We start from the raw sequence: 26,751 nt of genomic DNA on the forward strand, positions 1-26,751 counted from the left end.
AAGAGGCAGTTTCTTTCCCATAAAACAAAGATGTGATTGGAATTTGAGAATCACAAAATAATATTTTAGGTTAGCATGCATATTTTCATATAGATTTAGAGTAGAGTAAATGCATGGGAGAGGTAATATTGCATTAATTATATGAAGTCATGCTCAGGTGTAGTCAATTTTTAGTTGTATCACAATTTAATTCTTAAGATCCCAAGGCGGCTATCCCATGCAGTTATAATTAATTGTCATATATGTTATTGTCAATCCGATATTTACATATAAATTTGTCATCTTCCAAAGGTGTCACAACATGCTTGCGTGCAAGTACCGTTTTCATTGATTCTCATATGTTATTGTCAATCTTTTTTTTCTAATTCTTTAAAAAACATGTCCGGCCCTGGATTTCGATCAGTAACAGTTAGACAACTCATTTACTTGGATGTTCTTCCTAACAAGACAATCGAAACCATATTGAGTGTTAGCTTCATTCACATTCATACACTACACACCGAGTAGATCGATATATAATCAGTCTCATCGATAAGAATCAACCATTGGTACATCACAAACGTATAACGCAAAAATGCGATAGTAAATGCCTCGCCCAATAGATTGTGAAACCATTTAAGAATCCCTTCTAACCCGGCCTTAATATCTTATTTTATTATATAATAAAAAAATAATAACATTTTATTTTCAGCTGCATCAACCAGTGGTGAATCAATTTCCTCAATAGGTGTCAACAAGATCTGGAAAAAAAAAAAAGAGTGTGATAAGACGTGGGAAAGCATCCACACACTAACAACGTGGGGATCTTTTTCCCTTCAAGTATTACAAAAAGACACGTGTGACAAACAAGAAATGGTGTCAGCCTAGTGTGACATGTCAGATGTGGCAAATTCCAATTGTTGAATGGATCAACAAAACGTTTCTCCAAAGAATGTTTGAAATGAACTCTGTATCCCCTCCTTAGGAGGACCCTGATCCTCTATTGCTGAGTTGTCCGATAGGACCCTACTGTCAAGACACAGTAAGGCGATAAATGATTGCCTTACCCCTGCTTGAGCGCCTTGCCCGAATGGGGGTAAGACAATCATTTACCATCTTGCTGTGTCTAGGTAGTAGGATCCTGTCGAGCAACTCGACAATAGAGGATCCAAATTATCCTTAGGATGAGAGAAATAGGTAAATGGGAGCATTAAGGGACACTTGAGAAGTTGGCCACCCTTACTTTCCCTGTTCACCTTAATCTCCTTTGCAATGCCGAGTAATGAGGGTAAACAGGTAAAATTGACAGTCCTAATCTAAGCTAAATAAGTCTTATTCCATTACTGGTTACATAAAAAAAAAAAGCAAGTCTTATTCCAGTACTTCAGTCCATGCATGCAGATACTGAGTCATATCCCTATCAGGGTCCCACTTTACAGCTTTTCTTTTGGATTTAAGAAGGAACACCCGGAAAGAGAGGACAAGGGGAACATAGCAAGTGATTGAAATGAAATAAAATCCTTCCTCAGAAGATGACATGGCACATGACCCCACAACCTTCTTGCTTAATCTTTTTTTTTGGTTTGGCTGAACCTTCATGCTTAATCTAATTCTAGACTAAACAAATCTGCAAGCAAGGGCTTAGGGATATTCTTAGCTCCTACTCACTATTTTAAAAGTCGGGGATCGGTAAATCGGCCAATTCATATCGGAATCGACAGACACCGAGCCCGATCTCCACCAATCCTACTTGTTGCTTCTTAAATTGGAATCGGTTGGCCGAGGTGGATTCAAATCAGCTGATTCTTAGTTATTTTCTTTATAATCTATCTTGAATCGATTGATTCATGAACCAATTTTTTATTCCTAATCCGATTCAACTTTTACTATTAATTAGCTTAGATTCCCAATTCTTAAACCGAATCAGGCTGATTCGGATCCAATTCGAACCTGAATCCTCTCTGATCGAATCTATTCTTGATTCCAAATTTTAAAACCTTAAATACTTTAAATTAAAGAACATTAATGGTGGATCCATACACATCAAATAAATTAATATTGTAATTAAGCATGCCAAAAATGAACTCAAGTCTCATCAATATAAATCACCCACGCCACACCAATTAGCATCAGAGAATCAATAAAGGAAAATTAAGGCAAGGAGGTTGCTGCAAGGCTGGGTGGTCCTGCACAAGCATGGGAATTAATGGGAATACGTGCAAGGACATCGAGCTTGGGAATTTTTTTCATTTTGTAGTAAGGGTTGTGTCTGATCACATGCGCGATCAGGCAGCTTTCTTTTTCCCATAAAATTGGAGAGAATAGAGAAAATATCAAGAGGAGAGACTATTAGTTATGTGATTAAGTGTGGGAAAGAATCCCCCACACCGTCAGCAAGTCAAATTTTAAATGTAACCCTCCCAAGTGGTTTCCCAGCCATCCAAGAGTGAAAATGCAAAATATCAGTCAACATTATGTTGGAAAATCAGGTTGAGTTGGGCAAATCACCCGAGTTAAGTCAATTTTATGAGAAACCCGGTTAAGAATCATGAAGACTCGGAACTCGGATAGTGTTCAAAATGTCCTGACTCGTTCTAAATCAGGCCAGGTTTAACTTGAATTGTCGACTGTGAGTCTATCAAAACTCACCAAGTCATGGAAAGATAGTCTAGGCTTAACAGTATACCTAAATAGCTGTCTATCATCTTTACCAAAGCTCTAAATAACGGGAGAAAGAACGCCACTCGGTCGCACAACGCACGCCGCCCCTGCACCCAAACACAGGGATGCATGAAATGGCCACTGCACTCGTAATCATTTCCTTCTTTTTGAGAATGGCGTGCGCTGCGCAACCAAGAGGTGTTTTCTTTCCCATTCATTAAAGGAACAATTTCTTAGATTTACTAGATTAAAACAATAATTATAAAACAAGTAGATTTACAAGAAAATAACAAACTCAACCCTACTTAATTTGTAATTTATTTTCTTCTTCCGTAGACCTAGGCAATTTTCCCTTCATCCTTTGTCATCTCCCCCACTTCCATTTCTTTCTAACATTCTCCCCATCAATGCTCCTTATGGCCAGGATTACCGTACTTACTTGCTTATGGCCCTATCATGCTTGATATTGATGCAAAGCCTGGCAGCGATTTGGAGGATGAGTCAAGTCGACAAACCTGGTTTTCCAATAATGGTCCGCATTGCAAAATAGCTGTCAATGTGGGAATAACTTCCCACACCTCACCTTTATCAAAAAGAAAAACCGGCATAATAAAACAATGGGAGAGGGATGGGTATGCTTGCGATATACCGTAAACTAGCACCCTATGTGTGTGTGTGTGTCTCTCTCTCTCTCTCTTTTCCTCCCTTTGAGGGGTAAGGAAGTCATTTCAAAAGGAGGAAGAGAGAGATAGACACATAGGGTGCTAGCTTACGGTATACCGCTAGCATACCCAGCCTTTTCCCTAAAACAATTTTGTACCTATTACATTTTGCTATGTGGTAGTTTTGCCATTCCTCATTCATTAATACTAATGATTCACCAATATTTTGTTGGACTTTCAAAAGGATAGAATAGATGGTTTGTGTTGCCATGTACTCCAGGTCCATTTCTGCAGTTAATCTCTTTGATGGGATATAGGATCAATGAATGAGTTGGGGCAGATAATGGTGATGACTCAACAAATTTGTCAAAATGATGCATCCAATAAATTAAATAAAAATGGCCAACACAATGGCAGGAGATCAAACATCTTCAACTAGAACAAGACTTTGCTTCAGTGCCTTTAGATGCAAAACAGATCTGTCAACAAAGGCTTACAAATGAACAGATAGGTCATTCCTCTTCCCCCAACTTCTTCCACTGAAGGGAGAAAAAGAAAGAGCAAGTTAAGGTACCATTTCAAGACATTGATCACAGAAAAATGGAAAAAATGACTTGTTGAGAGAAGATCCTATCATTCTTCAGATGAAGCCAAGTAGAACAATTTATTTGCCTCAATGACTTCTAGAAACCACAGTGCTTCTCGATCAGGGAACGGTGAAAGATCAACTATTTTGTGAACCTGCATTTTTAAGACAAAAAACCTCAATATGGATAAGGGAAAAAACAAAAAGATATTTCAAGAGTTAATTGGTTTTTTGCAGATTTGTGGTGTAATAAAGAAACAAAAGTTTCAACAAAATTTAGTTTAGTTTGTTCTTCTTATAGTACATTGTGATAGTAGCATGTTCAAACTTCACACATTCCCAAATCAAAGAGAAGCAGACACTATATTTGCCCATTGGCCCTCCACATGTTTGTTGGCATCAAATATGGCAGGTTAGACATTCAACATGCCTTAGTGCCCCCAAGTTTACAGGGAAGTAGTATCTTACTTTGATTCAAGTAGAAATAAACAGTTGGACAGCTCAGAAAGCAATTTAGAAGTCTGAAAAGATGAACTCTAGAGCCAAAAGTCTTTAAGAATTAATTGACCAATGACCACCTTCATCTAACATTATTTACAATAGAAGTTGGAAGAAAACAAAAAAAGAAAGACATGTTGCAAAACTTCTTGAGGTCCATTTAGAAGCTGGTTTGCAAGGTCTCCAGCTTGGAGAAAAATCTGGAAATCTCAATATTTTAATAACATCTTGAACTTTATTTCCAGTGGAAAGATTACATTGTAGAAGTCCAACAAAGATGGATTCCTTAAATATGTAAGCAGCTGTCTAGGGCCGTTTAATATGAAATTCCAGGGATAGCCTTGTCTTAAAAAAACAAACAGAAGTTCTCTGCTGTATTCCTACAAATCCCACAAAATGAGCTGTTTCTGAAATACCAATGCCATACCCACCGGCCACCAACGCTATTTTTTGAACATTCATTTTATCAAGTCATTAATCCATACTTCTTCTCCATCTGATAAGAAAACTACTATTTATGTTAACAGAAAAAAGGGCGAATCTCCCACGTTAAGCTGCCTAACCAAAGGTTTCTAATAAATAGATCCAACAATGGAAGCAGTCAAGGCAGGTAGGCGGCACCTAGTTTTGTACATCTCATCAGGCAAAGCAGCAACTAGCCAATGCATAAGCAGGACTGGGTATTGAAACCCCTCCTCCCCCCCCCCCCCCTTCCAAAATAAAAAAACAAAGAAAAAGAAAAAAGAAAGTAAAAAACCTGATGTAAGAAACATTATTGTCACACCCAACCATGCATCAAAATGAATTAGTAAGAAGAAAACCCCAAGTAAAAGGTGACCTCATGGAACTGGGATCAACAGGATAAGGTACTTAGATTTCTTGAAAGCAATACTCATTTCCCAAAGAAAATTTGTTTTTCCCCAGAAAGCAGGTCCATATACCACAGGATTTAGTATTTGTTCTGCTGGACACTCAAATTCTTGACAAAGAATCCACTAACCTCCCCCCCCCCCCCAATCCCAAACATTATTAGTTGTCAGGGGGTTTTCTATCCAGCAAGCATACAGTTCACTTAGGCTTCTTTTTATAAATCAATATATGGCATTATTTCCTTTTAGTAATTAAAAAATTGGTGAAGATTAACAGGAAGCAGAAGAGGGCACTAAAGATTCTCCTTTATGCTTTCACAACAAAGAGGGTAGTTTACTGTGAATGTTGACAAAGTGATTTGGACAAGCTTCAGTCAGACGTGTTTCTGCATGCGGCTTTGGTGGTTTTAATGGGAGAAAGAAAAGCAACTGAAAATATTCAGGTCAATAACTTGAGAGTTAAGACTGTAACCAATACAGAAAACAGGGCAAAAAACTGGGCTTTCATTGACTTCTATTTTTAACAAGTTTCTGTAACTGGAATTTTAAGGGGTTTGATGGACTGTTGGGATGTTGATTCTGATCATAGCTCTTCATATTTGATCAGATTACTCTTGTTCATATTTGATCATTCTGAAGTGAATACTTACTTGTCTGGTGAGATTTTTCTTGGGGCTACCAAATACGGTGCAAGGCCAAAGTGCCTCCCATACGCATTTACAGGGAAGTTCAAAATAAAATCACAATTACAAGAAGCAATGCTAAATGATCTTTACCCTCTTGTTGTATGAAGATCTTATAATGCTACGAAGAGTGATTTCATAATTCGTCTTGCTGTTAGCTCTCAAGAAATCACGTCAAACATATAGATATTGGTAAAAGCTAGAAAAATGCAACTATCCCACATATGCATTTGTTTTTACCTTTTTCTTTTTGTGTGTGTATGTTTTCTGACCATACATTTCCAAAGCAGGCCAAGATGTTTTAGATAGCCTTAATTATGTGGCGACAAAACAGAAGTTTAAAGGTAATCAAGCTGATAAAGGAATCTGATTATACAGCCCTAACGATCTAATAATAAGAAGATGAATCATATATTGTATTGGCAGCATTCTGGGGATGTGTTTTGATAAAACACATCAATCTTAAATATATACAAGACTAAGGTAAAAAGTAGCTTAAGTGTTGCTCCTAGAGTTATCCAAGTCAAAAGGTACTTAGAACAGGAGGGCTCCGGAAGGCCCATGTCGCGAGAAGGGGAAAAAGGCTCTAGAAAAGGCATTGATATCGGTCTTAAGCATATTTGAAAAAACTTGGTATTTAACAAGGGCTTAAGACACTCATATCATCCTGCAAAACCATCTTTTATTGGATAAGCTTCTGTTTTATATTTGCTATCCTAAAATAATTTTCTAGATTATTTTAAGGCTGCTCTTCCTCACCCTTCCATACAACTCAACTCAATTCAGCCTTATCCCAACTAAATGGAGTCAGATACATGGATCTTCTTTCTCCAATCAGCTCTATTCAAAGACATACTTGTTACAACTCCTACGCAATGCATGTCTTTCCTCCCCATCTCTCCCAACATGCTCGAAAGGCTTATCCATGTATTAGGCCTTTTCCAACCTACTCCAATCATAAGACAACATGCTCTTTAATCCAAGCTATCGTAAGGCCTCTGTTGTACATATCCAAGCCACTTCAAATGGCATTCTCTCAACTTATCATTTATTGGAGGTATTCTGAATTAGCCCTAATATGCTCATTTCTTATTTTTTCTTTTCTAGTTTTCCCACTCGTCCATCTTAACATTCTCAGCTACACTAAGTTTGTTTATATGTTATTTCTTCACTACCCAACATTCAGGTCCATACATCAATGTTGGTTGTATAACGGTCCTATAAATTTTCCCTTGAGTTTAAAGGAATACGTCGATCACACAAGACTCCGGACACACCTCTCTACTTCATCCACCCTGCTTTTTTTCTTTGCACAACATCATCCTCTATTTCTCCACCTTTATTTATGTTTGAACCTAGATACCTAAAACTATCTCTTTGTAGTATCTCCCTATCATCAATTGTTACTACCCTACTTTCAGTCCTATTGTTACTAAAGTTACTCTCCCACAAAGATCGAAACCTCATTTTGTTTTGCCGTTTCAGTCAGCCCGACATGAGCGACATACTGCCGAAATTTCTCTGAAACATTGTATTTTTTTCCCATGAGTTTTGCTTGGTCTTTTTTTTTGGGGTGGAGGGGGGGGTGGGGAGGGAGGGGGGACGAATGGCCGAAGTAACAAAATGAAATGACCGAAATTTCGCTGAAACTCTGCATTTTCTAGACCGAAATGAGCAAAATACGTAACACCTTTTGATAATGACAAGTCGCTTTCAAGTTGTTTTTGAAAACCCTTTTATACCCCTAACTTAAAGAACTTTTGAGAATAAGACAAGGGGTAATTAAAAGAAGTTGTCAAGTTCTAAATACACCTATAGAGGTGTCATTTAGACAGTCCCAACCTTAAAACCTACTTATTCCAAGGTGGATATCCATTGTTCCAACTTGGCATTTATCCCCGTTTTTGTTTCATCCACCAAGAGTATATCATCAGAGAAAACCATACACCAAGTGACCTGATCTTAAATGTATCTAGTCAGCTCATCTATGATTTAGCGCAAACAAATATGGACTCGAAGCTAATCCTTGATGTAATCAAATTGTTATTGGGAATTCAGTCATTCATTACCCTGCTTTCCTACAGTTCTTATACTAGAACCTAAACCATTATACATATATCTTTATTATGTCCACATATTTACTCAAAACATTTTTCTTTTCTAACATTCACCAAATTAACTCTTTGGGACTTTATCATAAGCTTTTCCAAGTCAATAAAGACCATGGAACTAAATCTCAATTTCGACACGAAACCTAAGGTTGATACTTGATTGTAACAGGTTTCGACCAGTTTCAGCATGTTAGTAAATCAGAGATTAATAACCAGATCAGAGCATGGACACAAGGAGAAGAAAAAGAGGTTTCCGCAAGACTCAAAGGAGGAGGGAACCTGCGGACAGAATTAGAGAATCTGCCGCAGGTCTGCTCCCATATATAAAAATAATAGAATGTAAAAAAACATAAAAGGACAAGTATGCCCTTACATAATCAACCCTACTAAGGACAGAAATAAACATAAAAATAAAGACTGTTTTGCCCCTATAATAACAAATCTCAACACTGCCCCTCAAGCTGGAGCATATATATCACCCATGCTCAGCTTGCTACAACACGACCGAAACCCAGGAGCAAACAAGGGCTTGGTGAACACATCAGCAACTTGATCAGATGAGGAGACAAAAGGAGTCTCAACAAGCTTCTTCAAGACGGTGCTCCGAATAAAGTGACAATCCACCTCTATATGCTTGGTCCTCTCATGAAAGACCGGATTACTAGCAATATAGATGGCTGCCTAGTTGTCACAAAACATCTTCATAGGGGTTGGAACAGGAAACCCCATCTCAAGAAGGAGAGACCTAATCCACATCAACTCTGCAGTAGTATGAGCCATGGCTCTATACTCCGATTCAGTACAGGACCTGGCAATAGTGGTCTGTTTCTTGCTTTGCCATGTAACCAGGTTTCCTCCAACAAAGGTACAATACCCTGTAGTATGACCGACGGTCACTAGCCGAACCTGCCCAATCTGCATCAGAATAGGCAACAAGCTCCATATGTCTATTTGGCCAATAAATCAGTCCCTTCCTAGGGGCTTCCTTCAAATACCAAAGAACCCGAACTGCTGCATCCCAATGAGACTTACATGGGGATTGCATAAACTGGTTGAGAACCCCAACATAATAGGATATATCTGGCCTAGTGACTGTCAAATATAGCAACTTCCTAATCAGACTTCGGTAGGCATGTACATCCTTAAGATCCTCACCATCATCAGAGCCAAACTTGTGATTAGGATCCATAGGAATGTCCACTGGCTTTGCAGCAAACATACCAGTTTCGGTCAGGAGATCTAAAACATATTTCTTTTGGGAGCCTCATGCACTAGGTACACCCTTTAATAGATATCTTTTCCCCCTCTTTTGTGCCTAGTTTGTTATAGAGAGCCTCATATTTTGTAGTCTTTGCATCCCTACTATCTTTTTAGCTTCATTTCTAACAATTTATACCTTTTTCCTCATTTTTAGTCCTTTGTAAAGTTTCAAAACTAGATTTCTTAGTCGTAATGGCTAGTTGAATTTCATCAACCCACCACCAAGTTTCCCTAGATGAATGTCATTTTCCTTTAGATTCAATTAGAACTTCTTTAGCTACATTCTTAATATAATGTAACCATCTCATTCTACATCATATTAGTGTCTTAAACTAAGTCCTATCTTCCATGTGTCACTAATTTATCAGTAAATGTCTTGTTGTTTCTCCTTTTAAGTTTAACTATCTTATCCTAGAGAAAGTAATCTCACAATTCCAATGATCTGTTTTAAAACACTTGATGACCCTACATAGAATGGAAGAATAATTTATGGTCAATACAATTTATCGGAGTTACAAGTCTTATTTTTATTTTCAATTAGAAATTATTTTTCTTTTAATTTGATTTGCTTCAATACAACTTGTCAAGCTATTGATTTCATTTTTCATTATGTGGTAATTTTAAGATATATAAGCTATACTCATGAAATTCTTCTAATAATGTGTTTTAAATTCTGTTTTATTCAGGAAAAAAATCCACGATCCCTTATCCTAAAATAGCTAGTATCATTTTTTTTTTGGGTGAATAAAAAATAAATTACAGGCCCCGACAAGCGGGGAAGAAGAAAAAATGCAAAAACACAGCAAACAAAGTAAAGCCCAATCCTCAAGATGAGGGGTACGGCACAAAGGAGGAGGAAAGACCTCCAAGATACAACAATATGCATGTTCCTTGGGGTATCCCGGCAAGGCGAAGAGACAGAAGCAAGCTTACGTTTGATGTTGAAGGAGATATAGGAGACCATTTTCTGATGTTGCGCTCCATCCAAATCTGATTGATGGTGCACAATATCACAAATGGATGAACCGGCAAAGGTCATGTCCATCTAGATCCATTGATGAAAATTATTGTCAATCAATTGGGTCGATAGGTTTCATACAACAATTTCAATCCATGTTTTGTTAGGTGTCTCAGATTCTCAGTGCATAACTGGACTGATTTTCAGGTACTGTATATGCTCCTGAAATACCATTAACATGAACCAGAACTAATGACCTACTTCCTACTTCAGCCCTATTTCTTATCAATATAAAATGAAATAGTTCTGGTTTTCAATAGAAATGGAAACTGAGAAACAATTACAGGAATAAAAAGGGACTTTTCTGGGGGAGGAAATTTTGCTCATAGCCCAAATCAGTATCATGGGTAGATCGAATACCTTAATCAAGGGCAAGTCTCCAGTACGGGCAACATAGAGCCCAACAACCATAACGTACATTCCTGTTTTCCAGTCTTGGGAGAGGGATTCCTTGGAGAGAAAAAGCTCGATGATGCCGCTTCCATCGTCTAGAACGAAACGTCCTTCCTCACAACCTGATATCAAAACGCCCTGCTCTCTTCATCCATCTCATTTCTATAAGTATAACAAACAACCTACTAGGCCTAGAGTCTACAGAAAAGCAAATCAAAGCATAGCAGGAAAGAAACATAACAATGAGGGTAGATTCTTTTGGGGTTGGGGTTGGGGTTGGGATTGGGTTTTGGGGGTTGGGGGAGAGGAATAACTTTATAAAACCTGCAACCAAGCTCTCTGGAATAGTATGCCGCCGAGGGTCATGGCGGACGGTGTTGATGTCTCCCTGGCGTGCTTCAGCTGTCCGCACAATAGCTTCAGCGCTGCCAGACTGAAGTCCATGGATTGGCTGCACAGTCTACAACCCTTTTGCGTCGTAGTGGTGGGGAAAAGATAACTGTTCGAGTGATAACTCTATTGCCCTTATATTTTAGAAATTAAAATATTCCGTAAGGATGGCATTAGTGAAAAGAAAAAAATAATTAAAAAACCAAGTAGCGGCACTGCGGCAGGTAAAGAGGCCGAGCACCGAGTTGTCTCGTCTTGAGAACCGAAGCTTGTTGGATGGTCGTGGGTGCTTCCAATTCCATGGCTGAACCTTGAAAGAAACAGGTGCCTCCTTTTGTTATTTGTGTCCTTCTATCAGAATCCATCCATCTCAACTATTATTATAATATGGCGATTTCTTCCATCTAATATTCCTTTGGGTTTTTTCTATTCATTCTCATGTTCTTATGGTGATTTCTATAATTGCAGTTCGAGGTTTTTTTATTTATTTTATTTTTTTCCTTTTGGAAACGGATCGGACTTGGTAATTTGTATGGGTTCTGGTTTTTATTGGGGATCAAGGAATTGGGTGGAAAGGCTTTTCTCATATGCCACCTCTTGGGGATAGTTTACTGGGTCTCATTCATGTCCAGTTTGGAAATTCATTTAGGTTTAGGCTAATCAAAAAATATGGAGGGGATCCATTTCTTGATAACTGGATTGTACAGTAGAAGGCATAAGAGAATTCTATCAATGCCACAACTGAATAAGTTGTTCCTCAGAAACTCAACACTCGGGTTGTTTAGAAGAATGAATCATGACTGCCAAGTATTTAAACCCATCCACGAAATCACTTGTTGCCGAGGTAGTTGTGGTGACAACTGCAGTCTTTTTTTTTTTTTTTTTTTGTGGTAAATTTAGTGATTTACAAAGGAAATTTATGATGTGCCATGGCACATCTGCAAAGAGAATTAGAGGAATTGTCTTAAAGGAAAAAGGACATTGTATTGGTGGAAAAGACAAATTATTTACTGAAATACCATACAAAAAATTGCAAAATGACTTCCATTTTAAATTTCTGGATGTTGTTTTCAGGAGGGGGGAAAAAGTGGTTATCTTGATCGGTTATACAATTACCACCCATGGAGGACACCAAATCCATCATATGGTTGGATTATTTTCCTTGCTCAACCATGCCGAAATATGCTTCTTTTTTGCTCTAGCCTGCTGCTTTTTTAATCTGTTCCCTTGGGGATTTTCTTCTTTAACATCTTTTCATTCTCAATTGAGCTGGTTAAAACTAACTTGCAAGTGACTTACTTTCCATTTCAGCTTAATGGGGCTGATGTGTTTTTCGTTTTTTTGGATGAATTGGGGCTGGTGTGTTTACTTGGTTGAGGCCTTGTTTCCTTTCTATAGATGTTCTTCTGGATTTCGAGGTTTGAAGTAGTATATTTTCCTTCATATTAAATAACTTTTCTGAATGATGCAATATTTTAGTGACAAGGGAATGATCTGGTTTCTTCATTCTTTAGAGAAATTGGAGGCGTTATTGTGTGTCAAAAAAAAAAAGCAGCTGTGCAGCTTCAAGAAGAATGGGTGGCTTGGGGAATCATCATGATATTTTGATGACTAGCCAGATGGGTTTCCTGCAGTTTTGTGAGACCTTTTATTCTCTTTATTAGTTATTCATTAAGTGTACGTCGGAAGCTGTGCTCCAATGATAGGAAGTGTATGCTGACTTGCTTCAAAATTGTATTGGAAAGCATAAATTCAACTGGTAGACCATCGCTTTCCTTCTCGAATACTGCCACCACCACCACCACCTCCATCACAACCACTAGAAGATATACTTCTGTTAATATGCATTCCATACGTGTTTCTGTTTTTCTTTTAGTAACATTTTTTTTCTCAGTTTTATCATACAACATTTTCTTGTACAAAAGTATACCAAATTAACAGAAACAGAAAAAAAGCATTTCTGGACTCACAAATACTAATTTTGAACAGAAACGTTGTCATACACTCCCTAATTTTTTGACTGCCCTAGCTATGTCTCTAATTGTTGCCTTAACTGATCTGAAAGGGTGGAAGAGCATTAGCAGTGAAAATGTTAGCAATTCTGATGTTACTGTAAAGGAATAAATTAAATTTACAGCATCTGGGAAGAGTCATCTTTACGGTCATGTCAGGACATACATTATTAAATTGGATTCTCAAGTTGCACAAGAAGGGAAGAGTGGTGTGCAGACGGAAGATCATTTCTTGATAATTGTTAGTGCAGTAACTTTAGCTTTGCAGCTTTTTCAAGTTATAAAATCAAATTTAAATGATTCTGTCCTTTTGGATATCCAAGATGTTGTGGACCAGTACTGTGTTTTTCTACTTACAGAGTTACAGTTCCTTGGTTAAACTTCCAACAATTCTGTCACTTGCTTTGAAGCACAAGTCTATTGTGTAAGGCTCATAAAATTTGCAAAAAGTTTTCTCAGGGAATATATTTGGCTTTATTGAGTTTTATATTTCATACTCCGTTAACATCTCTAAATCCAATATTGTGTAGACAACTGATCTTTCAAGTCTCTGTTTGCCGTGCTGTCAGTGTTGTTAATGCTTAATGCATGAGGACCTTTTAAGAAGATAAATGTTAGGCTTAAGCCCATCTCATGCTTCTTCATGACTTCATCTTTCTTTTTGTGTGTGTGTGTGTGAGAGAGAGAGAGAGACAGAGAAAGAATGGTTTGCCTTTCTTGTTTAGGGAAAAAAAAATTTGTGAGTCATAAATGATCCCTTGTCAAATATTATAATGATATACTATTTTGTTGACACGCAAATTCAGAAAGAAATCCTTAATTCACACCATCTTGGATTCACTCCAAGAATTGCATAGAATCATCACTCATGTTTTCATTCTTTCCTTGTTTGCTTACCTTCCATCTCCAAATACAGTCTTTTTAAACCCCAAAATGAAAAAAAAAAAAAAAAAAAAAAAAAAAAAATGAACCTAATAATTACTTTTCCAGCAATAACTACTCCCTAAGAACTACTTCTCCAGCTATAACTCCTTCACAACATTAGTACATAACAATTCTGGCCCCAAATAAAAGCACAACAAAATAATAAAAAGAACTAATAATGCTGGTCATCCAGCCATAATGAAGTGACATGTGGCTGCCTAAATGCTTGAGTGGTGTCCTCATCAGTTTGTGTGCAAGGATAAATCAATCCCATGGGCATTTCGGCATCAAAGATGATCATCTTCAACTAAGCAAGCATCTTGGAGCAAAAGAAATGGAAGTCTCAAAGATTCAATGGAAAGCTTCACTAAGACTCAAGCCTATCAAGAGAAGAAACCAAGTTTTGGAAGCAACAAGAAGAAGACAACTATTTGGAACCATAGGTTGCATTAACCTCCCTTTGCTGTTTGACCCTTGTTTGCAAATAACTTTTATTTTTATCCGTACAAGGAAAAGAAAAGCCTTGGAGAGTAAATTTAGTGCAACCCGTTTTTAGAAGATGAAACTATTGCAGAGAAATACTGAGCCATGCAATGTCACAAATTCAGTTATGCAGTGGTTAAGCTTGTTTCTGTTGAGTTTTTCTTTGTACTTCCCTGTTATTTATTGTTGTACTGTACTCAAGTGAACCATCAATCTACATCTGCTTGGTTTGACCTTGTTTGCTCTATTTTCATGTTTTGTTGGGTTTTAAATTACATGTGATGTTCCTGTATGGGCAGTGATTGGAGGGCAGGGTGTAGATCATCTTCCTTCGGCTTCCACATGCTAAAATGCACTGAAGTTGTGTAATAAACAAAATCTCTGAATCTCTACATCAATCTCTGTCAGCAACACAATACATAACAAACACCGTTTTTTAATTCCTACTTTTGTCTTATACTCTTATCCTAATATTGCCTGTGTCTGCTTCTGGTTTTATTTTGGAATTACAGCTTCCAACATATAAACGTCCAAGAACTTTGAGGGTCAAGGTTCTCTATGCGATCAGTTTCAATGCAGGATTTGAACTCTCTTAGGAATATCTGATCAGTGATGAAGAATTGGTTTTCTTATTTCCATAACCGTATCCATGAACAAAATGAGTGACAATGCTGACTTCAGATGGTGAGCACATGTTACAGTATCCTGTAGCATCAGCATCGAAATGTAACTCTATATATTGTAATTACTGGATAATAGTGTAATTAGTGGTAACTGTGCACATTTTTTTCATTTTCAGAACAAAATTCTCTATCTTCAGATCGTCCTGTACAATGCCCATAGAAGTCATACAAAAGACATTTCTATCATCACTGAGTGAGTATGATAAACTTGAGTATTTATATAATCTTGAACGTCTTGTATCCTATTTGATGGGCAACACAGTTTGCCCCCCCCCCCCCCTTTTGGATCTCCCCCACCCCAACTGATTGTTTGTGCATGGGAACACATACATCATTGGTGGGTGTGTTATTTGCTTTTTCTTTTCATCTTATATGACCATAGGGAGGCACCTTTCTTTTTCAAAGATTATCTATCTTTTAATGTAATAGTATAAGAACATTTGAGAACCATAGAAGCTGTCTCATATTATGAAAATCAAATAAGATTCGGATTAGCCCATCTGGTGTTGAATTTCCACATTACATTCTGGGACAACCAAGCCCTTAACAACTCAAACTACTGGGACCATTTGTATATGTATACCTGTAGCACCTAAAGTAATTCTATATATAACAATAGAAAAGACAATGGGAGAGATACTAAGATTTAAATCATGAGTTGTAGCTTAGGAGATGAGGGAGATGCCTTGGAGGAGGAGATCATTGGCTATGATCTGGTTTGCAGCCTCAGTGGGATGGAAACCGTCCCAGAACACATACCCTGTGGCATTGGCACATGTACCCACAGACTCTGAGTTACACAGCACTGAGGTCTCTATCGTCCCTGTACCACAACAAGCTTTCCTTGCCTCAAAGAACCCTGTTATGCAATATCAAGTACAACAACAAAAACTGTATCAATGAAAGATCAAGGTGATCGGATGATCGAAACCACTTCTGCATTTTTCTGGGCTTGGAGATTCTTATACATTGCAGTAACACAAAGTCAGCATTCTACTCAAAAACCTAACAGGTCCTGCAGAGAAGGTCACCTGCACAGTACCAGTTTGAAGCTTGCAAGAAGGTACATACCATAATCAGAAGGCTTGGTAATGAGGTCATGGAGAGGTTGGTAGATGTCAAAGACAGCGAGTTTGAGACCAGATAGATTCTCCAACAAGCTTTGAGCTGTGGCATTCAACTTGTTATTGAATGAAACAGCATCTCGGTTCAACCTTGCCACACACTGGTTGCTCCCATCACCATAAATTGTGATGGATGCTGGCAAACAACCAAGTGGAGCCAGTGTTGTCACTCCAATCCTCCTTGCTCCCAAACCATATAGTTTCTGTCACAAAATGTTCTCTGTCAAAAAGGCTAGTAAGCGATTATATAGTGCACTGAAAAATACAGGTCAAGATGAAGCAGAGACCTGGACGAAAACAGAGAATGATTGCATAAGTATGTCTGAGAATTGATCAGGTGTGTAGACTCTGTTGAGAAGAGGATTAATATAGTAGTTCTGAGCAAAATCACTGCTCCCAGCACTCAGAATGTAGATAGCCTGAGAGAAGATAGAGGAAGCATTGGATTTCCCTGCAATCCTCTCTACTTTTCTTTGGTATTCTTTATAGTACTCAAGCTGTTGAGTCAATGAAATGGCATTCTACACAGCAGTAAAATCCAAAATAATGACTATAAAAATCTTAGTATTTATTAGTTATACCATCAATCCATCATGTGTAATTGAGAGAGAGAAAGAAAGGAAGTGATACATATAATTGTGCTGTCTTGTGATAATAACCAGAGGAAGCTGAGGCAAAGTTTGCTCCACTTAAGAGGTTGTTCCCTTTTGCAGCTTTACTAAGGTAGGCAGGTGGGTATGTAGTGAAGCCCAGATTCTCAGCTATACTCAAAAGGCATGAAACATCACAGTTAAGGTGGAGAAGGCAATGTGGGATAATGTAATTAGAGCTGAAAAATGATATGGGCTTTGAGATTTGTTACCAGTTAAATCTGTGGCTAGCTTTCCATTACAGAACCTCCCTGTTGGTTTATGTGAAACAAAGTCCCTACCATAGGGAAGGAAGTTTGCCTTGACAAGAGTAATGAGGTGGTTGTTGTTGCCCACATCCACAACAGAGTCCCCAAACATGTACAATGCAGGAACAAGAGGCTGCCCATGAGCAACATAGACCACCACAAGGAGAACTAAAGAACCCAAAAGAGAGCTTGAAAAACCCATTCTTTTTCACCTGTTATGCAGTGTAGGTAAACTCTGTTTTTTGTACCAAGAGAGACTGAGTGAGTTAAGGTAAGAGGCTGGTGTGTAAGAGGGCATTTAATAAGAGATTGTAAGAGGTATTTAAAGTTCAATAACTACTGAGAAAGGTTATAGTTCCAAGAAATCTGTTCATTTACAGCTAAGGTGCATGTTTTGCATCTCCTAAATGACTAGTAATTTGTCACTTTTCCCTTTGGCAGAATTTGCCTTTTGTCTTACGTTTGAAAGAGTTTGTTTTGAGGAGCTGATGAAAGTTTTAGCTAATTAACACATTCAAATAAGGGTGGAAATTAAAAAAGGTGGTAGTTTCATACTAACAAGTAACAAATGCAAGTCACTTTATACGTAATGCCACCTTTCTTGCACAACTAACGTGCCTTGAATCTGTTGATGGAGTATGTCTTGGGCTATTCCAGTTTTCAATCCTCTTAAATGTGAGACTATTCCAAGTTTCTTTCTTAAGATCTTCCATTTGCCTTAAAAGGGTCAACCAATACCAGGGGTAGTATTGGTAATAGATTCCCCCACCCCCATCCCCAAAATATTCTCTTTTTCTTGAACTCCTCTCTTATTTTGTTGATGATGTGTTTTAGAGGGGGGTGAGAGGTGCTGAGACTAAAGACTCCTATGGTAAATGTGCTTTGCAGTAATACTGATGTAGTGATACAATTCCCACTCATTCTTGTGCAGGGTGTAGTCATGCAGTGATGCAATGACCAGTTGAAAAATTCTTGTGCAGGGTGTAGTTAATTGGAGCTTTCTGTTTGCATTGTATGACCCTTCCTTGTTCTACCACCATTTCACCATCCAAATTCTTCTCTTTTTTCTTTTTTTTCCCTTCTTTGGTGACCATCAAAGAAAAGAGAATTAAGACAAGGGTTCATGTCATTTTCACTGTTTCTTCTCTTATAGGGCAATGGGTTATTGTGGTTTTGTTCTTTAATCCATAAAATTAGGTGGTGTTAATAACTTATTGTCTGTCTGAATAATATAATAGGGGCAAGGGAAGCTAAAACACCATCTTTTGGATCACCCAGTGCATGTGATATTTTAACTACAAGATAGCCCTGATTAACAAGAATAAGATATGGGGTTGAAACATCTTATTTTTAAAGGATGGGTTGAATCATCCATATATATATATATATATATATGGGAAAGAGAACACCAACTGATCACGTGGTTAGTATGGTTCCATTGCCTAAACACAAACTAATGCCTTTGTGTCCGTAAAGACCGTTCAAACCCCAATGAAATAAAAAAATCACATTCAAACCAATGTCTCTATGGACACTTTCATTGGCTACACGACCGGTTAGAATTCTTTTGGCGAAAGGTTATATCCATGGCCGTACACTATGCATGGTCGAGCACAGACCATGGGATGAAGATAATGACCTACCCCCCCCCCCCCCAAAACATTTAACTTATCGTAACCCGCCCTTTATATGGCCATGCCTGAAAATCGCCCCAAATATATACACAGAGAGAAGAAAAAAAAAACTTTCTCACGAACCAGAGTACCATTTCTTTCACATGGGATTTTTTTATTATTTTCTCTTTCTTACCTGACCTTTTGGGCCACCGGCATTAATGTGGTATTTAGGGGAATCCTCTTCCATGTATATATAAGGTTATGTTTGGTTGACAACAAATGGTTAGAAAAGAAAAAAAATATTCAGATTTTTTTTAATTTGAGGATAGAGATTAGACACATAAATCAATCATTGTAAATCATCATGATTTTTTATGATATCTGAAAAACAAAAAACCAGATAAACTCATCATTTGATGGTATATCTGGTATGATTACATTCCATGGGACCAACGATTTCGTGTTGATGCTATTCCAAAGCATTCATAGATGTCCTTTATAATCCAAATGTTCTCTTCCTTCAACTAAGCAATAATGTTGTGTTCGGTGGTGGACTCTCAATTAAATTAAAGTCCCCCACACCCATTTGAGTGGTTTTTTCAATGACTTTCAACAAATTTATAAATAAACAATTCAGAAGGTTGATGAGGGAAAGGTTCACCCCATCTAAAGGATCTCCTTCTTCAGCACTCAAATTTTAGTGGTTGACTTAATGATGAATCTACCATTTTCCATGAACTCATATCATGGAGTTCTCCACTTTCCACAACTTTGAATCCTAATTAATAAAGTTTGCCACCTTGAGATCCAAATCCAACAGGTGGAATTGTTTATGGTTAGGTCATGACATTTGTCCATCTAATGTACATGCATGGAAAAATATAGAGAGGATTACAAGATTAGGGAAATTTTAAGGATGTCAATCGGTTTGTAACGGTTCTTGGTTTGGTTTGGTTTGGTTCAAGATATAAACTGTGAAAATCGAAACCAAATGATAGCCTATTTTTTAAACTTGAATTGGTTCAATTTTTATTCAGTTCTGATCCAGTTGTATTCGGTTTGAGCCATATTTTAGGTGTTTGGATTAATTTTTTACATTTCACCAACAAAAAAAAAAAACATCTTACTTGTTAAAGTCTTAATCCACCATACTTTTTCCAAATATTAAAAAAGAATAGGACTTATCATCCACATTGATTAAAGCATAAAAAAAAAATGGAAAATGGGTAATTTACAGTTTCAACCTTGAAACCAAAATCGATCTAAATCGAGAAAAGATTTCAGATTTTGAAATCAAAACCAAACCGATTTATTTCAGTTTGGTACAATTTTAGAAGGCCTATTTTGGTTTCGGTTCTAAATTGACACCCTTTTATTGGGGATTCCCTCAACCCAATGCATTTTGTTGCCCATGGTAATGGAGTTCAGAATAGAACCATATCAGGGACTGGAAACAATACTATATATAAACACACTAACTAGGGATGACCTTGAGAATATGTGAGAATATAGTGTTTTTCAAGATTTTGAAGTATTAAGTGGTGGCGGCGGCGGCGGTGGTGGAGGCTGGGTGGTGGTGGTGGTGGTGGTGGTGGTACAGCCAATTCAATACTATATAGTGTGAAGGTTTTTTACGTTTTCCCCATTGACACTAGACTCATTTTGCTTCATTACCTGAATGGGACAACTCACCAACACCTTACACGTGATGGTTGGTGCAGTGGCGTGCTGATCCCTTCTGAGTTGGTCCAAATTGAAGGGTTCTGTTCATAGGAAGGATAGGGGAACCACTGAACAATGATTAGAAGTCTCTCTTTCATTTGGATAAAAAAATTAGAAATGCATCTCTCTCTAGTCAATATTGCACCTAACACAGTTTCAAAATTGTTGCATAACAACGCTCTCTCTTTCTTTACCCAAAAAAAAAAAAAAAAACCGCTCTCTTTCTCTATTATGAGAGTCTTCTAACCACAAAACATGGAGGATCTTGTGGTTGTCTTTGGTTTTTTTTGTGATTAAACACACCCAAATCCTTAATTCTGGATTCATTTATATGGCTAGCATTTCAGGTTCAGCTAAAAAACCCAATATAGTCGCACTTTGCTCTGTTAGTATATTAACACTAAGCAGAATTTAATTTCAGTTTAATGGAGAGCATAAGACAACCCTATGGTTATACTCCAGTAGAACTATAGAATGGAAATTCCAGTATTTATTCGATAAGAAAAAAGAAAAGTGAAAAAAAAAATTTAAAGATCTCTACTGATAACTACATTCAACTCCCCGTCTCCGTAGAAAATGAGGAGAAATTGATGGATTCATCGGACACTAGATCGGACTGATGGGATTCGGACCCGCAGCTTCAGCCTTGACAAGGCAGTGTTTTAACCGGTGGAACTACAATCCCAGAGATTGGGGGTGTAAATCCGACACTTGCTTTAGTCTCCGTTTATAGTTACGCAAGTCCCTCCCTAAATTTATAAAACGAAAAGATTGATAATGCTAGCGGTATATCGTATGCTAACACCCTGTGTGTCTATCTACCTCTTCCTTCTTTTAAGGAGTAAGGAAGTAATTTCCAAAGAGGGAAGAGCGAGACAGACACTAGGGTGCTAGCATACGGAAGACCACTAGCATACCCATCCTTTTCCCATTTATATATTAAGAATTTTCACAACAAGAAGATCCACTCGACATGGATTAGTCATCCATCTATGAATCCATCTATGAAAACTTTTAAAAAAAATCAACTAATCAGTTTGTTATCAAACCCTGCCATGGTATTTTGAGTCTCCAAATAGCCACTTCATGGTTGGTACGTTTCAGCAGAATAAGCATTTCTTCTAACCCTTTCGTTTCATGTGAGTTTTATTTCAACATAAGAAAAGGAAGAAGCAAGCTACTAGTCACATGTAGTGTGTCTTCACTCTTGACGAAGCACTCCACAAGATTAAGTGAGAAGTTTTCCCCCTAATAAGAAAATGCTAGGGGATGGCAGTAGAGAAACAGCCCAGGATTGTGCTGTTAAGGTTGTTGTACACAACCTCACAAGACAAGAATGAAAAACGATTGTGAACCTTATATTGTTTATGAAGGAATTCTTGTAGCATTAGAAGTAACACTTGTTTCTACAAACTAGAAATCTTCTACATTGTTTATGGTGGAATCATGAATCAGGAATCAATCTTTCACAAGTTCAAATTTAGAGTTCAATTCTTTAGGCAATGTATGATATGGCATCTTTATTTTATTTTATTTTGTAACAGCAAAGAGCTTTACTAAGAGGGGATGAAAAGCAAAGTAGAGAGCGAGATGCTTCCCCTTAGCAATAGAGAGTTCAGAGAAACAGAACAAGCATACTTAGTGAAACAGACTGCCAGTCTAACATGTACAAATGTAGAAAAGGCAGGTTCATATTACAGATGCAGAAAAGCTCTAATCACGAAAAACAGAGAGCTTAGACATATTCAAGGATTATAAACTCGGGAGATCAGATTGGGCTCTGCCAATTAGATAGGGATTGGCCAATAAAGACTGATCCTGGCCGAGGTTTGTTACAAGATCATTGTCATTTCGGCATAATATCATAATACTTGAAACCTTGATCAGATTAATTACATAAAAGAAGATTGGAGGCAGAAAACATGCCCTCCCATCTCTCCACAGCATAAATACTTCGTAGACCCATGATTTTTCTGTAAGACTCCATCAAGCTTAGCAGAAGTCGGTTAGAAGAAAGACAGGTGCACCAATCATACTGAGATATCTATCTAGAATTCTAGGTGGTAATCACTCACTCAGTGCATCAAAAGTTGGAAGGCCTTGTTATTTGTCTCAATCATGTAATCATATCCCACACTATTGGCACGATCCTTAAACTCATCCATCTCAGCACTTGGGACTTGGATACCAACCAATACATTTGCACCAGCTTCACCCTGTTCCATAGAAGAAGTCACCAAGTGCAAGAAAAAGAATCATCATTACTTGCGCAGTTCAATATATTATGCTACACTGCGATTTTAAACAGTCGAAAAGAACTTCATCACTGACCTGTGCTCGGTAATGGAACAAGCTAATGTTCCAACGTGGACTAAAGGTGTGCAAAAATTTCATCAGAGCACCTGGCTTCTCTGGGAAGACGAACCGACAAAGAAGCTCATTTTCGAGATTTGATCGGCCACCCATCTGAAATAAATCCACAACATCAAATAAGGACCAGATGGTAAGACCGCATAAGCAATATTATCAAGAGTCACGAGTACCACATCAAGTAACAGATACGTAACATAGCCCTATCCCCTGCTTGGTCTCTAGTATTGCGAGTGTGAGAGGGAGTTAATGTGTGTGCTCATGCCTATGTTACTGTGTGTGTGTGTGTATGTGTGTGTGTGTGAGAGAGAGAGAGAGAGAGAGAGAGAGCAAAGTGGAATCAGGTCCATAGATAAGTAGCAACATTATCTATGTTAGCTGATAATAGCATTTGAGTATTTGACAAACAATAGATGGAACCCCCACTCAAAATGTAAGTTGAGTTGGAACTAAACCTTATATTTTCACCCAAGAAACAGTGCTATTAAGGACAATCAACCACTTTTACAGCTAATCAATTGTTTGTCAAGTATAAATTTTTAGGGAAAAAGAACGCCAACCGGTCAGGCAGCGCAGAGTCCAGATCATTTCTCCTACAACATTAAAGAACCGACACGTGGAAGAGGTATGACCGGCAACCTCTTCTTCCCAATCCATCATTTTTTTTTTTCTTTTTTTTCCAATTACACCCACAACTTAAATGGGTCCCATGCTTAAAAATAAATATTTTACTTTCCATTTTTTATTCTCTTCTTCATCTTCTTCGCCTTCTCCTTCTTCTGGGAACTCCCAAGTCCCAACCAACCACAAGCACAAGTTCAGCCTGACCGCCAGGAGTGAAACTTCTTCTCTTTAAATCTCTTTTTTTAATTCTGTCTTTTCCCCATTCTTCTGTCTTAATCTCTTTCCCCTGTTCTTCTTCTCTAAATCTCTTTTATTTTATTCAACGATGAATCCCTCCCATTTTTTATTTCAATCTTTATGATCCATTACTCAACCTTTTATTTTTTACTTTTTATTCACCCTTCCCTGCAACTCGAACTTTTAACGTTTCTTCTTCGTCTTTCACAGAGAGATTGAAGGGAGGGATGGGGTAGGGAAAGGTAGAGTGAGAGTGGGAGAGGGAGAGGGTGAGCAACCTATGACGGGGTATGGCCGAAGAGGGTGGGACTTGGGAAAAAAAAAACAACTAATCTCTCACGGCTGCAACCCCCTTTTTTTTAAATAAAATAAAAAATAAAAAACAGAACCTCAGCCAAGGGGAAGGGGCGGGGACAGGGGAGGGAGGAAAAGGCGGTTGTGTGTGATGAGGGTGGGTGCTGTCGTATTCAAGGAAGAAGAAGGCGGGGTTGCAGGGCTGAGGGAGTTGAATTGTAGGGAAGGGGTGGGTACAGGGGAGGAAGGTAAGGGCGGTGGGGCGACGAAGAAGACGACGAAGAAGTGGGTGCTGAAGACTGTAATGGTCAGAGAAGGAGAAGAAGAAAGACGACGAAGAAGACGGAAAAAAAAATTAATAGAATAAACAAAAATAAAATTGTTAAATATTCATCAGTAGGTCCCACTTAGGTTGTGGGTTTAAAAAAGAAAAAAAAAAAATAATGAGTTTAGTGAAAGAGGTTGCCTTTCTCATCTCTGCCACGTGTTGACTCCTTAATGTCGCAGGAGAATAAGTACTCTCCTTGGCCTAGGAGATAATCCGGAGTTCGCAGCGCATGCCGCTCCTGCGCCCTGACACGCGCTCACTAAATGATCTCCGCACCTCCCTGGAACCCCAGAAATGACCAGGGGTGCAGTGGTCATTTCATGCACCCCTGTGTCAGGACGCAGGGGCGTCATGCACTGCGTGACCAGGTGGCATTCTTTCACCCAAATTTTTATTATTTAGCTGAGAAATGTACCAAATTGTCCCCCCCCCCAAGGTCAGAAAAACCAGTTGAGTATATAAAAAACTAAAGAGGAAATGGAAAGAAGGGGAGGGGGAAAACAACAAAAAGCAAACTATGGAGAATGGAATAAATATCTGTTATAATATGGGTTCAAGGGTAATTTTGTCCTAGTGGTATTTCTGTCCTAGTACCTATTCTGGAATGTTCTCCTACTTATTATAAATAAAGAGGGGCTGTGACCATATAGTCATAAGCCATATTTCTCAAATCTCCACATGGTATCAGAGCGAGGATCCACATCAGGATCCAAACCCTAATGGTTCTCTTCATGAAGCCCTCTCTCTCTCTTTCCCTTTCTCGTTTCTTGCGCCGCAAGCATCACCATGCACCGCCCCCCTCCGTCTCCTTCTCCCTTCTTCTTGGTTCCAGCCACAACCACCGCCACCTTCACCAGCCATTGCTGCTGCCTTTTACACCAACCACCACTTCCACCTCCTTCGAACTTAAAGAATGATGGAAGGGAATAAAAAGTAAAAAGAAAAGAGACAGAAAGAAAATAGAAAGAAAGAACAAAAAGAAAAAAAGAAAAAGAAAGAAGAACCCAGATTCCAAATGAACAAATTCAAACTTGAGAAGGATCTTTCTGATTCTCGAAGAATGAGGGGCAAGCGGAACTTCCACCTTTGTCTCTCTCAGTTCACCCTTGGTGGTGAGTTTTTCTCCCACCAAGGGATTTTTTTACCAATCCATGGTATGAATCTTCTCTTCAGTTACGGGTGTTTAATGTTTCTTTCAGGATCCCTTTGATATTGATGAGTTTGTGATTCTGCCCTGACCAGCAACTATGGGCGACTCTGAGATCTCCACCTCATCTACTAGACACTAAGGAGTTAATCAACGTGATTTCCTTTTGTTCCCTACCAGCTCCATTAAATTAAATGGGAGCAATTACTTGATGTGGTTGCGGTCTTGCTTCCTTGCCCTTGGTTCTCGTGGTCTTTCAGGCTACATCACAAGGACATCTGTTAAACCTATTGATGCTGGTCCTTCTCAAGACAAATGGGTGACATCCAATTTTCTTGTGATAACCTATCTCATCAACTTCATGGATCCTGACATCGCCGGGGGTTATCTTCTCCTCGATAGTGCTGCCAAAATTTGGAAGACTGCAAAGGACACCTATTCACAGGTCGATAATGCTGCCCAATGTTATGAACTCTGCCAAAAAATTCATGCTACCAAACAAAAGGAGTAATCTCTTTCCCAGTATTATTCCAAGCTGCGTAGCATGTGGCAACAATTGGATTTTTATGGGCCCTTTACCTCTATTTGTGATGTTGATGTTACTGCTTTAAAAAAATGGGAAGATGGTCTCCACGATTTCATTGTTGGCCTCAACATTGAGTTTGATCAGATTCAGGCTCATGTCCTGAATCATGATCCCTTTCCTACACTTCAGCAGGCTTATGCCATGGTGCAATCACAAGAAAGCAGTCACAATGCTTCACCCAGTTACCTAGGAACGACCAGCCCTTTTTTCTAGCCCACAAAGTTCATCTCGTGGGGGCTTTCTCGTGGTCTTGGTGATTGTTCCACTCTTGATCGAGTTCCGGTGAAGTGCGATTTTTATGGGAAAGAAAGACATACAAAGGACAAGTGCTGAAAATTACACGGGCGTCCCAATGATACTCGGGTACGTGGGCAGAGTCGTTCTTCCTCTTCAGCCAGAGCAAATCAGACTTCATCTGAGGACACAGCTTCTGACCATTCACTTTCTCAGGAGGAACTCCAGCACCTACGACGTCTGATGAGCCAGCTAGATTCATCTCCTTCACCAACACCATTTGCAGCTTCAGTCACCTCACTGTCGGGGTTCTCTGACCAGCCTTCTTCGTCTTCCTCTTCCCATCCAGGTATTCCTTT

At 38.5% G+C, this 26,751-nt stretch overlaps 3 protein-coding genes and 1 long non-coding RNA gene across 7 annotated transcripts in view; 1 reads left to right on the forward strand and 3 right to left on the reverse strand.

The window, feature by feature from the left end:
* LOC122650144 overlaps positions 1-25,176 on the forward strand; it is a 28,820-nt gene extending 3,644 nt beyond the window's left edge. Inside the window, exons 2-3 of the long non-coding RNA XR_006331386.1 lie at positions 16,252-16,256; positions 25,163-25,176. This is a non-coding gene — a long non-coding RNA (uncharacterized LOC122650144). The remainder of the gene's footprint in view (positions 1-16,251; positions 16,257-25,162) is intronic.
* LOC122650142 lies at positions 3,733-25,186 on the reverse strand. Of its 2 annotated transcripts, none has more exons than XM_043843460.1 (4): positions 25,164-25,186; positions 11,045-11,165; positions 10,688-10,858; positions 3,733-4,043 (listed from the first exon to the last, which is right to left on the reverse strand). In XM_043843460.1, the coding sequence occupies exons 2-4, from the start codon at positions 11,162-11,164 to the stop codon at positions 3,936-3,938; spliced, it is 399 nt and encodes a 132-aa protein (XP_043699395.1). In that variant the 5' UTR covers position 11,165; positions 25,164-25,186; the 3' UTR covers positions 3,733-3,935. The 2 variants fall into 2 exon arrangements, with proteins under 2 accessions (XP_043699395.1, XP_043699394.1); XM_043843459.1 differs by lacking the exon at positions 25,164-25,186 and adding an exon at positions 20,785-20,794 and having other exon boundaries at positions 11,045-11,164.
* LOC122650141 (GDSL esterase/lipase At5g22810-like) lies at positions 15,796-17,911 on the reverse strand. 2 transcript variants are annotated; one of them, XM_043843458.1, is made up of 6 exons: positions 17,798-17,911; positions 17,199-17,447; positions 16,967-17,097; positions 16,624-16,857; positions 16,284-16,539; positions 15,796-16,071 (listed from the first exon to the last, which is right to left on the reverse strand). In XM_043843458.1, exons 2-6 carry the CDS (start codon positions 17,434-17,436, stop codon positions 15,878-15,880), a joined length of 1,053 nt encoding a protein of 350 aa, XP_043699393.1. In that variant the 5' UTR covers positions 17,437-17,447; positions 17,798-17,911; the 3' UTR covers positions 15,796-15,877. The 2 variants fall into 2 exon arrangements, with proteins under 2 accessions (XP_043699393.1, XP_043699392.1); XM_043843457.1 differs by lacking the exon at positions 17,798-17,911 and having other exon boundaries at positions 17,199-17,749.
* Positions 22,308-26,751, reverse strand: part of LOC122650139 (threonine dehydratase 1 biosynthetic, chloroplastic) — a 37,262-nt gene continuing 32,818 nt past the window's right edge. For both annotated transcript variants that reach the window (XM_043843455.1, XM_043843454.1), the window contains 2 exons: positions 22,904-23,038; positions 22,308-22,788 (listed from right to left, as the gene is read on the reverse strand). In XM_043843455.1, the coding sequence (XP_043699390.1) occupies positions 22,648-22,788; positions 22,904-23,038 (276 nt within the window). In that variant the 3' untranslated portion in view covers positions 22,308-22,647. The remainder of the gene's footprint in view (positions 22,789-22,903; positions 23,039-26,751) is intronic.

Source organism: Telopea speciosissima, chromosome 2 (assembly GCF_018873765.1).
Source record: "Telopea speciosissima isolate NSW1024214 ecotype Mountain lineage chromosome 2, Tspe_v1, whole genome shotgun sequence".
Classification (NCBI taxonomy): Eukaryota; Viridiplantae; Streptophyta; class Magnoliopsida; order Proteales; family Proteaceae; genus Telopea; species Telopea speciosissima.

Coding starts and splice junctions, on each gene's coding strand:
- LOC122650141 (XM_043843458.1), bottom strand. CDS start 17,436: ATGGGTTTTTCAAGCTCTCTTTTGGGTTCTTTAGTTCTCCTTGTGGTG. Junction 16,540..16,623: donor CATTCTCTGTTTTCGTCCAG/GTCTCTGCTTCA, acceptor ATTTTGTGACAG/AAACTATATGGTTTGGGAGC. Junction 16,072..16,283: donor TACCAAGCCTTCTGATTATG/GTATGTACCTTC, acceptor ATTGCATAACAG/GGTTCTTTGAGGCAAGGAAA.
- LOC122650142 (XM_043843460.1), bottom strand. CDS start 11,164: ATGGACTTCAGTCTGGCAGCGCTGAAGCTATTGTGCGGACAGCTGAAG. Junction 10,859..11,044: donor TCCAGAGAGCTTGGTTGCAG/GTTTTATAAAGT, acceptor TGAAGAGAGCAG/GGCGTTTTGATATCAGGTTG. Junction 4,044..10,687: donor GAGACTTGCCCTTGATTAAG/GTATTCGATCTA, acceptor TTAAAAATGCAG/GTTCACAAAATAGTTGATCT.